The sequence below is a fragment of the Rhinichthys klamathensis genome, unplaced genomic scaffold (assembly GCF_029890125.1).
Source record: "Rhinichthys klamathensis goyatoka isolate OS25496 unplaced genomic scaffold, OSU_Roscu_1.1 h1tg000819l_1, whole genome shotgun sequence".
NCBI classification, from domain to species: Eukaryota; Metazoa; Chordata; class Actinopteri; order Cypriniformes; family Leuciscidae; genus Rhinichthys; species Rhinichthys klamathensis.
Genome location: NW_026607205.1, coordinates 891,879 through 905,733, shown reverse-complemented (window position 1 = coordinate 905,733; position 13,855 = coordinate 891,879). Strand labels below are relative to the sequence as shown.

General features: G+C 40.0%; 1 protein-coding gene across 1 annotated transcript in view; it reads right to left on the bottom strand.

The window, feature by feature from the left end:
• The window catches only part of LOC130078137 (endoplasmic reticulum metallopeptidase 1), a 52,159-nt gene extending 39,613 nt beyond the window's left edge, over positions 1 to 12,546 (bottom strand). Inside the window, exons 1-6 of the mRNA XM_056243647.1 lie at positions 12,228 to 12,546; positions 9,583 to 9,887; positions 7,033 to 7,160; positions 5,980 to 6,085; positions 3,738 to 3,884; positions 3,462 to 3,554 (exon numbers count right to left, since the gene is read on the bottom strand). Coding sequence (XP_056099622.1) covers positions 3,462 to 3,554; positions 3,738 to 3,884; positions 5,980 to 6,085; positions 7,033 to 7,160; positions 9,583 to 9,887; positions 12,228 to 12,496 — 1,048 coding nt within the window. The 5' untranslated portion in view covers positions 12,497 to 12,546. The remainder of the gene's footprint in view (positions 1 to 3,461; positions 3,555 to 3,737; positions 3,885 to 5,979; positions 6,086 to 7,032; positions 7,161 to 9,582; positions 9,888 to 12,227) is intronic.
• Positions 12,547 to 13,855: the final 1,309 nt, after the last annotated feature.

Below are 13,855 nucleotides of genomic sequence, written 5' to 3'. Positions count from 1 at the left end.
ATCATTAACCAGCGTGACTGACATCATTAACCAGCGCGACATCATTAACCAGCGTGACATCATTAACCAGCGTGACTGACATCATTAACCAGCGCGACATCATTAACCAGCGTAACTAACCAGCGTGACTGACATCATTAACCAGCGTGACATCATTAACCAGCGTGACTGACATCATTAACCAGTGCGACATCATTAACCAGCGTGACATCATTAACCAGCGTGACTGACATCATTAACCAGCGCGACATCATTAACCAGCGTGACTGACATCATTAACCAGCGCGACATCATTAACCAGCGTGACATCATTAACCAGCGCGACATCATTAACCAGCGTGACTGACATCATTAACCAGCGCGACATCATTAACCAGCGCGACATCATCAACCAGCGTGACATCATTAACCAGCGTGACATCATTAACCAGCGTGACATCATTAATTAACCAGCGCGACATCATTAACCAGCGCGACATCATTAACCAGCGTGACATCATTAACCAGCGTGACATCATTAACCAGCGTGACATCATTAATTAACCAGCTTGACATCATTAACCAGCGTGACATCATTAATTAACCAGCGCGACATCATTAACCAGCGCGACATCATTAACCAGCGTGACATCATTAACCAGCGTGACATCATTAACCAGCGTGACTGACATCATTAACCAGCGCGACATCATTAACCAGCGTGACATCATTAATTAACCAGCTAAACATCATTAACCAGCGTGACATCATTAATTAACCAGCGCGACATCATTAACCAGCGCGACATCATTAACCAGCGTGACATCATTAACCAGCGTGACATCATTAACCAGCGTGACATCATTAACCAGCTTGACATCATTAACCAGCGTGACATCATTAACCAGCGTGACATCATTAACCAGCGCGACATCATTAACCAGCGCGACATCATTAACCAGCGTGACATCATTAACCAGCGTGACATCATTAACCAGCGTGACATCATTAACCAGCGTGACATCATTAACCAGCTTGACATCATTAACCAGCGCGGTTGAACGACCAATTTGCGAAAATATGATTTCGGGAAACAGTCGTGACGAGCTTGATTGTTTCTTCACCGATGCATCGCACTGGGACAGTGAAGCAGCGAGTTACAGCGTTATACGGGAACACACACACCGGGAAATCAGGAAAAACAATACAATACAATGTTTACTTATAAAACACAATTTAAAACAACAGAAGTTGAACCAAAGCGCTGTACAAAACAATAAAAACAAGAATTCCGAATGATAAAACACAATAAAACACAAGCTGTAAAATATGTAAAATCATAAAACAGCAAGTCAAGATATTAAACGCCAGGGGAAATAAATGATTCTTAAGAGTAGACTTAAAAATAGATAAAGTTGGGGCAGTTCTGAAATATATTGTTTAGTCTTGTCCTGGGAACTTGCAGTAGTCCAGGATTCTCAGATCTAAGTGAGTGTGACTGATAAACACGACTGTTGACACACACTAACTGCCTCAACGACAATTACAATGTATATTCGATCATAAAGCACACAGCACTGGCTCTGCGTTCTGATTGGACGAGCCGGGTTTAAGAGTTCAGTAAACACACATGTGACGCACTTCAGCTGAATTCTGCAGTACATTAACTTTCTGTTTGCTTGTTGGTCATAATCTGCCTATGGCTCTGCTAATGCATTATTTATTTTGCTTATCATTATTTGTATTAATACATGTAATTACTTACTGAATATTGGCATCTTTCATCATATTGTTCTTCTGCAGTTTTAATAAAAATAATACAACAGTCGAAGACAACCATTACAGTACAGGGTAAGAGACCAGATTAACACACAGACCAGATTTAACACACTCTCACACTCACACACACACACACACACACACTCATCCTCTCACACTCAAACACTCTCACACTCAAACACTCTCACACTCACACTCTCTCACACTCACACACACTCACACTCTCTCACACTCACACACACTCACACTCACACACACTCACACTCTCTCACACTCTCTCACACACACTCTCTCACACTCTCTCACACTCACACACACACACACACACACACACACACACTCATCCTCTCACACTCAAACACTCTCACACTCAAACACTCTCACACTCACACTCTCTCACACTCACACACACTCACACTCTCACACACTCACACACACTCTCTCACACTCTCTCACACTCACACACACACTCACACAATCACGCACTCACACACTCACACTCACACACTCACACACTCTCTCACACTCACACACTCACACACTCACACACACTCACTCTCACATACTCACACTCTCACACACTCTCTCACTCTCACACACACACACACACACACTCATCCTCTCACAATCTCTCACACTCAAACACTCTCACACTCACACTCTCTCACACTCACACACACTCACACTCTCTCACACTCACACACACTCACACTCACACACACTCACACTCACACACACTCACACACACTCACACTCTCTCACACTCTCACACACTCTCTCACACACACGCACACACTCTCTCACAATCACGCCCTCACACACTCACACTCACACACACTCACACACTCTCTCACAATCACGCACTCACACTCACACTCTCACACACTCTCTCACAATCACACACTCACACACTCACACACTCTCACACACATATACTCACACACTCACATACTCACACACTCACACTCTCACACACTCTCTCACAATCACGCACTCACACACTCACACTCACACACACACACACACTCTCTCACAATCACGCACTCACACACTCACACTCACACACTCTCACACAATCACGCACTCACACACTCACACTCACACACTCTCACACACTCTCACACTCATATACTCACACACTCTCACAATCACACTCTCACAAGCTCACATGCTCACTCTCTCACACTCAAACTCACACTCACACTCTCTCACTCACACACTCTCTCACACTCACACACTCTTACACTCAAACTCACACTCACACACTCTCTCACTCACACTCTCCCACTCACACACTCTTACACTCAAACTCACACTCACACACTCTCTCACTCTCACACTCTCCCACTCACACACACACACTCACACACTCTCACACACTCTCACACTCATATACTCACACACTCACACACACTCACACTCTCACATACTCACACTCTCACACACTCTCTCACACTCACACACTCTCTCACTCACACACTCTCTAACAATCACGCGCTCACACTCTCACACACTCTCTCACTCATATACTCACACACTCTCACAATCACACTCTCACAAGCTCACATGCTCACACTCTCACACTCATACACTCATATACTCACACACTCTCACATACTCACACACTCTCACAAGCTCACAAGCTCACACACTCACACACTCGTCTTTATATGAACCTGTGGATCAGGAATCCAGAGTCTCACCTGCTCTCTGGATGGAGTCGATGTGGATTCGCTCCGGAGTGTCATATTTAGTGTGATAGATGAAACCGTTCTCGATGAACGCAAGATCAATCCCTGCAGGAGACAGAAGAAGAAGAAGAAGTCTTTAACATGATCTCAGAAAATACTCCTGATTTTCTCAGTACCTCCAAGCTGTAAAACGTGTTAATACTGTGTTGTTGTCTGGTAAAGTTCTGTCAGCCACAGTTGCGGTGTGTTTCACCATCACTTTCACAGATGTTTTAGTGTTTCCCTCACCAGGAATATTCCCGAAGTCCCTGTAGATGCGGAAGTCTGTGTCTGAGGGAATGACTCCGCTCTGGAAAACCTCCTGACCGACGACTGAGGCGAACGGGTGAACAGCGGCTCGCACATACGCCTGCACCAGCCACGGGTTCTCTGGACCTGAGACACACACACACACACACGTTTACTTAGCTATTTAAATGGAGACTCTCCATAGACATAATGGTTTTTATACTGTACAAACTGTATATTCTGTACACACACACCCGACCCCTAAACCTACCCATCACCCACACACACACACACAAACACGACCCCTAAACCTACCCATCACACACACAAACACACACACTAACCCTACACCTAAACCTACCCATCACACACACAAACACACACACTAACCCTACACCTAAACCTACCCATCACACACACACACACACTAACCCTACACCTAAACCTACCCATCACACACACACACACACACACTAACCCTACACCTAAACCTACCCATCACACACACACACACACACACTAACCCTACACCTAAACCTACCCATCACACACACAAACACACACACTAACCCTACACCTAAACCTACCCATCACACACACAAACACACACACTAACCCTACACCTAAACCTACCCATCACCCACACACACACACACACAAACATGACCCCTAAACCTACCCATCACACACACAAACACACACACTAACCCTACACCTAAACCTACTCATCACACACACAAACACACACACTAACCCTACACCTAAACCTACCCATCACACACACACACACACACACTAACCCTACACCTAAACCTACCCATCACACACACAAACACACACACTAACCCTACACCTAAACCTACCCATCACACACACAAACACACACACTAACCCTACACCTAAACCTACCCATCACCCACACACACACACACAAACATGACCCCTAAACCTACCCATCACACACACAAACACACACACTAACCCTACACCTAAACCTACCCATCACACACACACACACACACACACTAACCTTACACCTAAACCTACCCATCACACACACAAACACACACACTAACCCTACACCTAAACCTACCCATCACACACACACACACACTAACCCTACACCTAAACCTACCCATCACACACACAAACACACACACTAACCCTACACCTAAACCTACCCATCACACACACACACACACACACACACACACACACACACACACACACACACACACACACACACATAATGATCACACAGCTCTCTTCCATGTCATGGAAGTGAATGTGAACAGACACATCAACAATCTGATGGACATTTGTGTTGCACAGAATAAATCAGACACATCTGGGTTTAGATCAGCGAATCTCACTTTCACACAGTTATAGTCAGTTATAGAAAAGGAAGTCAGTTATAGGAACTATCCACCAGGGCAGTTCCCCGGGAACTAAATGTGGCAGTAGCAACGTCATTTAAGAAGCGCCTGGACTTCAGCGTCGGTCCATCTCTCGCTGTTTTACATGTTCGTGGAGTAAATAGACTATATTCTGTGTTTGCACTACTATTTTAAAAAGCCGATGTTGTTTTTAAATGTAATTGTGACTTTTTAAACTTTTTTTTACTTAAAATTGTGGGATATAAATGCAGAACTGCAATGAAAGAAGTCAAAATTGTGAGATATAAACTTTAAAAAGTTAGTAAAAAAGGCAATTTCTACTTTTTATCGTGCAATTCTGTCATTATAACTCGTAATTCTGATAATAAAGAGAAGATAAAAAGCTTGCGATTACCTTTTTTATTTTTTATTCTCTGGTGGAAACAAGCTTCTATCGGTCGCTCTTGTTAACCAGTGAATTTACATTACTTTTCCAGTTATTCCTGATTTACTGGAAAATTAGAAAATATCAGGCTTTAAAAAAAAATATTTAGGTAAAATATTTAATATCCAGGTCTAGGAATCACACTTTTACAAATAAGCGTCCTTATTTATCCTAGTTTTTGAAGACCATGTGAATTCTGGGGTGAATTAAAATAATAAATATTATTTTTTCAGTTGATTGTTAGTAGTTTTATCTGACTGCGGTGCTGGTTGTCGTCTCGAGATCGTCTGGTTGAGAACCGCTGGTTTAGAGTGTCAGTAAATGATGACAGGATGATGAAGTGAATCTTGTTCTGCCTAGCAACAGTGCAGATTCTCCTCAGGTGTGGAGACACACAGGTGTGTGTGTGTGGAGTGTTTACCTGTCTGAAACACCACCTCCTTCCCCCCCACACCTGCCGCCTCCAGGTTCACAAACGCTCGCACCTGCTGAGCCCAGGGATGCTGGGTAATGAAGCCGTGACTCGCCTGAGACAGAGAGACGTCAACAACAGTCAACCTCGACCTTTACATGCATGAGTGTGTGTGTGAGAGTGTGTGTGCAGACACTGCCTGATGCGATACTGTAGTAGACGTTTGCATGGTTATAATTTTCTCGATGATATTATTAATCTTGTAAGTAAAGAAGTTCATAAAGTCATTACTGCTGTGTTGCTTGGACACTTCTGGGCTTGAAGCTTTCTTTTTCGTTAGTTTAGCTACTGTTTCAAATAAATACCTTGGGTTTTGTTTATTTTCTTCTAATAGGGTTGACAAATAAGCAGATCTAGCAGCTTTTAGAGCCTCTCTGTATGCAATCGAGCTCTCCTTCCATGAAATGCGAAATACCTCTAGTTTAGTTTTCTTCCAGTTGCGCTCCATTTTTCTGGCTGCTCTCTTAAGGGCCTGAGTGTGTGTGTGTGTGTGTGTGCTCGTTGTACCACGGTGTTGGACTATTTTCTTTAATCTTCTTTAAGCTTAACGGAGCAACTGTGTCTAAAGTGCTGGAAAGGAAAGAGTCAAAAGTTTCTGTTGCATGTTTCTAAGCTATCTGGGATGCTGAGGAGATGAAACTGATTTTGTATCAGCTCAGACACTGTATGTGTGTGTGTGTGTGTGTGTGTGTGTGTGTGTGTGTGTGTGTGTGTGTGTGTATGTGTGTGTGTGTGTGTGTGTGAGAGAGAGAGAGAGAAGGTCAGCCTCGGCTCTGTTGAACAGGAAGATATGTGTGTGTGTGTGGGTGTGTGTGTGAGAGAGAGAAGGTCAGCCTCGGCTCTGTTGAACAGGAAGATGAGTGTGTGTGTGTGTGTGTGTGTGTGTGTGTGTGTGTGTGTGTGTGTGTGTGTGTGTGTGTGTGTGTGTGTGTGTGAGAGAGGTCAGCCTCGGCTCTGTTGAACAGGAAGATGAGTGTGTGTGTGTGTGTCGTGACCTCTGACCTGCAGGATGTTCTCCTCGGCCCCGTTGAACAGGAAGATCACGCCGTGTTTGAGAGGAGTCGAGAGATTCGCCAGAGAGTGTAAAACCTCCAACATCACTGAGCAGCTGACGGCGTCATCACTGGCTCCTGACACACACACACACACGTTATTAATCACACAGAACCTGAAGTTACTACTGACACACTAGAGTAAAGCATGCACACGAACATAATAAAATAAATTTGAAACATGGCAGAACTACAACAGAATCACAGACTAACTCAAACCACAGATGCCTATTAAACACTCATGCATATTCATCTTTAACATGCATACATCAGCAGATCACTCAGACTGAGACACACACACACACACACACTCTCTCTCTCTTTCTCACACTCACACACACACTCATGCATATGCATCTTTAACATGCTGTCATCTGCAAATCATCTGACCAGATCACACACACACAAAAACACACACAAACACACATCAGTGCTCCTGCTGTTCACTTTCAATTCCTGGTTTTCTAAAGATCATGATTTCACAACACAAAGCACAAAAGAGTATAATAGGAAATAATGCACTGTATGCATAAATAACACAAATAACACAACACACCCGTCCAATAACACACAACACCAGACACAAACACAGTGAAAAATGAGAAAGTCATGAGATCTGACTCAAAGATCACTGACACCAAACACAACGAACCCTTAAACTGTTCGATCTGATCTCTGTCACTCCAAACTACAGCAAACAACACAAACAAAACTGAGACAGAGTTCACCAATGAAGAAATGTGGAACATTCCCCGTTTATGACATCATATCAAAACAATTCCTCAAAATAATTTCTCATAAGACAAAAAACAGCCTGTTCTAGATTCCCAAACACACACAAGATCTCAGCTATTTCTCCCAGACAGTGAAGAGTTAAACAGACGACTCAGATGTTTCTCCTGAGGAAAACACTAATAGAGTTTTAAAAATAAGATTGAGAGTGAATAGAGTGAGATTTGCTCAAAGCCTGCGATATATGTCAGAGATCTCAATATAAACTCATTTTACAGACTCTCACTGGGACTTTTTTTTTTATTTTCCTAAAAAGAAACATCTGAGACAAAGTCAAAGATAATTTTGATTCTCAATTATGTCTCATTTAAGTCTCTTAAGTTATGAAAGAGCAACTTCTGAGCAATAATAAAGCTGCATAATATTCACTGAGAGAAACTAGTAGAAACATGTTGATACTTAGATCATAGAGTTGATATTGTATCACAGTTGAAACTTAAATGAAACGTCACGTAACTGAGATCTCAAAGCTCTGAAAGAGGAATTAAAGGGATAGTTCACCCAAAAATGAAAAAAATATTAATTTAATGATGGATAGATGCACTTTTATAATGGACAGATGCACTTTTATGATGGATAGATGCACTTTTATGATGGATAGATGCACTTTTATGATGGATAGATGCACTTTTATGATGGATAGATGCACTTTTATGATGGATAGATGCACTTTTATGATGGACAGATGCACTTTTATGATGGACAGATGCACTTTTATGATGGATAGATGCACTTTTATGATGATAGATGCACTTTTATGATGGACAGATGCACTTTTATGATGGATAGATGCACTTTTATGATGAATAGATGCACTTTTATGATGGATAGATGCACTTTTATGATGGACAGATGCACTTTTATGATGGATAGATGCACTTTTATGATGAATAGATGCACTTTTATGATGGATAGATGCACTTTTATGATGGATAGATGCACTTTTATGATGGACAGATGCACTTTTATGATGGACAGATGCACTTTTATGATGGATAGATGCACTTTTATGATGATAGATGCACTTTTATGATGGACAGATGCACTTTTATGATGGATAGATGCACTTTTATGATGAATAGACGCACTTTTATGATGATAGATGCACTTTTATGATGGACAGATGCACTTTTATGATGAATAGATGCACTTTTATGATGATAGATGCACTTTTATGATGATAGATGCACTTTTATGATGAATAGATGCACTTTTATGATGATAGATGCACTTTTATGATGGATAGATGCACTTTTATGATGGATAGATGCACTTTTATGATGGATAGATGCACTTTTATGATGGATAGATGCACTTTTATGATGGACAGATGCACTTTTATGATGGACAGATGCACTTTTATGACGATAGATGCACTTTTATGATGGACAGATGCACTTTTATGACGATAGATGCACTTTTATGATGGACAGATGCACTTTTATGACGATAGATGCACTTTTATGATGGACAGATAGACTTTTATGATGGACTTCAAAATAGAAAAAGCCATTCACTGCCATTATAAAGCTTGGAAGAGCCAGGACATTTGTTTATATAACTCCGATGGTCTTCGTCTGAAAGAAGAATGTCATATACACCTAGGATGGCTTGAGGGTGAGTAAATCATGGGCTAATTTTCATTTTGGGGTGAACTTTCCCTGTAAGGAAGAAGCATGTTGATGTGTGAAGCGTTGATGTGACGTACCCGGGCTGTTGGCCACGGAGTCGAAGTGGCAGTTGGCGAGCATGAAGTGCTGCGCGCCGGTCTTGGGTTCGAGTCTGACGGCGATGTTGGTGACGCGGGCGTAGACGCTGGTGAAGCCGCCGAGGAAGTCGATGCTGAAGGAGCCGGTGGGCCGCTGCACCTCCACAGTGATGGAGTGAGGCCCGGTTCTGCTCGCGGCCCGGATCTGCTCCATCTGATCCAGCAGATACTGCACCGTCACGACCTCGTTCTCTGGGCTCCCCACGGTCCGCGGCCCCACGCTCGTGATCCGCTCCAGATGCTTCCTGATGCACATCATCAGAACACACAACTTTACACATGTGAGCTCAACTCTGCTGCTCTGTTGTTACTCTATTGTTATTTAATTATCTATAGATTTTGAGTTTTGTTCCTATGGAGTTTTATCACTTATTCAATTGCAGCAGAGAAGCCAGATAAAGATTCAATGTACCTGTGTGTAATGACTAAAGATTACTCTATTCTATTCTACTCTATCCTATACTATCATATTCTTTCTACTCTATTCTATTCTACTCTATTCTATAAAATTAGTTCTATTCTATTCCACTCTATTGTATTCTATCCTATCCTTTCTACTCTACTCTACCCAACTCTATCATATTCTTTCCATTCTACTCTATCCCATTCTTTTTATTCCACTCTATTCTATCCTATCCTTTCTACTCTACTCTACCCAACTCTATCATATTCTTTCCATTCTACTCTATCCCATTCTTTTTATTCTACTCTATTCTATCCTATCCTTTCTACTCTACTCTACCCAACTCTATCATATTCTTTCCATTCTACTCTATCCCATTCTTTTTATTCCCCTCTATTCTATCCTATCCTTTCTACTCTATTCTATCATATTCTATCCCCTCTATTCTTACTATTCTACTCTATTCTATCCCATCCTTTCTACTCTACTCTACTTTACTCTACCCAACTCTATAGTATTCTTTCCATTCTACTCCATCTCATTCTTTCTATTCTACTCTATTCTATTCTATCCCATTCTTTTTACTCTACTCTACTTTACTCTACCCAACTCTATAGTATTCTTTCCATTCTACTCCATCTCATTCTTTTTATTCTACTCTATTATATCTACTCTATTTTATTCCACTCTATTCTATCCCATCCTTTCTACTCCATTCTATCATATTCTTTCCACTCTATACTATACTATTCTACTCTATTCTATTCTACACTACTCTATTTTGCCCTATTCTTTTCTACTCTATTCTATTGTATTCTGTTTTATTCTACTCTACTTTATCCTATTTTTTCTATTATATTACATTTTTCTCTATTATATTCTATGCTGTCCTATTCTGTTAATCTACAGTATTCTACTTTACTCTATTCTTTAGTACTCAATGCTTTATGGACGAATGAAACATTCACAACGAGATGAACAAGAAACACATTTTTATTTATTGCCAACTTTAAGCATCATTAGTAGAGATATCTGTAGTATGATATTTAAAACATAAACATGTGAACAAAAAAAATCTTGTTTTAAGCACATTAAATGAAATACAATTTTATTAAAGCAAGAATGAATGAATTTATCACAACTTGCTTCCTTAAAAGATCTGTAACCTTCACGTGACTTATTTTATGTTGCCAGAGATATTTACACTATGACACAAAAAAACAATAATAGTTATGCTAAAATTAACCTTTTATTATCCTTTTAGATTCTGTTCATGCTTTCCTGTGTAATCAAAACTCAGCAGACAGATATTATTAATGCATTAAAGTTAATAAATATGTCTCATAATAAGTAATCTATTTGACCATGGTAGCCATAATTAATCCACTAAATCAGAGGTACTAGTTACTGTTGTCATGGTAACACTCTGGTAAATTGTATCAGCCACAACTGTCATCAAAAACAATAGTGGTATCAGTAACAAAAGTAACAATAACAGTAGTAACCACAGTAGATGTAAACAAAATATTGAGTAATGTATAACAGTTCACAATTCATTTGTTACAGTTTTTATTAATCTTTGTTAAATGTTACTTAAGAAATACAGCTGTTCATTGTTTGTTCATGTTAGTTCACAGTTATTAATCTTTGTTAATGTTACTTAATAAATACAGCTGTTCATTGTTTGTTCATGTTAGTTCACAGTGCATTAACTAATGTTAACACATACAACCTTTGATTTTAATAATGTGTAGACTATTAGTAAATGTTGAAATTAATATTAACTAAGATTAATAAATGCTGTAGATGTATTGTTCATTCTTAGTTTATTAATAACAAAGGTAGTTAACTAATAAACCACATTGTAAAGTGTTACCAGTATTTTGTTTACAATTAATAATACCAATTAAAATGATAACTTAATTTAGAATAGTTAATAAAAACACATACAGACTTTCAGGGAAAAAAGATATTTAAATTTTAAATGTTAATTATACCAGTCTATATAAAGTTGTTTGGGGTCTATCACAGAAATAATTTAAAAACACTATAACATTTTTTTACCATGACATTATGTTGATTTACCATAGTATTCTATGAATATATTATTGAAGTGACATGTAAATATTATGGTTATCATGCAATACCATAGTAAACATGTCTGTACTGTGGTAAAGTGTACCTGGCCCGGACGGAGTTGAACTGTCCTGTGCTTCTGCTGATGACGAGCTGCTGGACTGACACCAGAACCAGAACCCACAGAACACACACGAACCCGAGCATCAGAACCACAGCGGAAGTCTCACTCAGCAACTGTGCGCTCACTTCCGGCTTGGGTTTGCGGCTCCGGAACCCGTTCGTCGCGTTCGCTTCATCGCGAATGTTTTGCTGGTTCTGCTGGTTCTGATTCTGCTGGGCTCTGATTCTGCGGACCGTAGAGTCTCTCTCCATCTTTACTGCTGCTGTCAGCGCGGACGGAAGCGGCGGAGGGACACACTTCAGCAGAGACCAATCGCAGTGATGGGAGGGGCCAGACACACAAACCCCGCCCAAGTGACAGATGCCCCGCCCATTCGTATTGTTTTTGAGTCAGTGCAAACTGAACTGGTGCATTACTGCCATCATCTGTGTGAAAACACACACTAGTACAGCCATTATTAGCTACATTAAATCCTCTCTTTATGGCATGTACATAAAGAATGATCCTAAGTTTACAGACTATATGTAGAATATTTTTCTTTACAGCCATTTCATAGCCTATATTTCTATATAAAGGCAACATTTACATTCATATCTACATAGGTTACTGTTTAGTTATAGACCACAGCGACTCCATCTGGAAAACCCCAGCATTACTGCACTGTATGTGCTATTCTCTGTTTACAAAAATACTAGTTATTTTAATATCACCTTCACTCATTATTGATCAGACTTTTACGATCTGATCAAAAGTTCTGAAATTTTCACACAAAATTAAATTACAAACGATTGTTCAATTGATAACTGAAAATGTCTTAGTGTCTATATGAAAATCCCAAATTGATTATATTAATTGCGATTAAAATGTAGTTTTCCGAGCACTAATTGTTAATTGAGCTCCAATTATGGATACATTCTTATATGCCAACATTGGTAGAAATGTAATTAATTAAAAAATGTATTAAGTTACTTACCCAGGAATGACATTTTCATGGGGTAAAAGATCTGATTCACCAAAAAAATGGTTTATTACATTCTTGAAATGTGTACATGTCATTGCATTACATACACAACACTCTAATACGTATAGAAAGTCCTAAAAATAGAATTTTTGGCAGGTTTTTTTTTTTTTTTTGTACATTTTAAATCCTTATCCGTCATTCACCCACTTGTAAACAATCAAGACATTGTGATGATGTCCGTTTAAAAGCTGATCACTGAGATTAACCATATCTTGCCAAGTGCACAGTGCCCGAAAACATAACATTTCTGGACTTCTGGAAATAAAAGAAATACATAAACAAATAATGAATGCGAAAAATAAATAAATACACATTTCAGTTCTTAATAAAGAAGTTCCCCCTGTGCTCAGCCTCAGCTCATATAAACCGATATAAACTCGTGCTCTTTTGTCAATTCCGGATTAAAGGAGGTCTGGCGTTTCGGCATGTTGACGTTATGACGTAGCCAGCACGTGGAGGCTTGTTTACGTTTTTAACCAATGATTATAATTATTTGACACCGCTTTCAGCCAATCATTTGTTTAACCAGAGGTCTACGGCATAGACGCTTTGCTGCTGCGTCCCAATAAAGATTCTAGAGCGGGTTTTT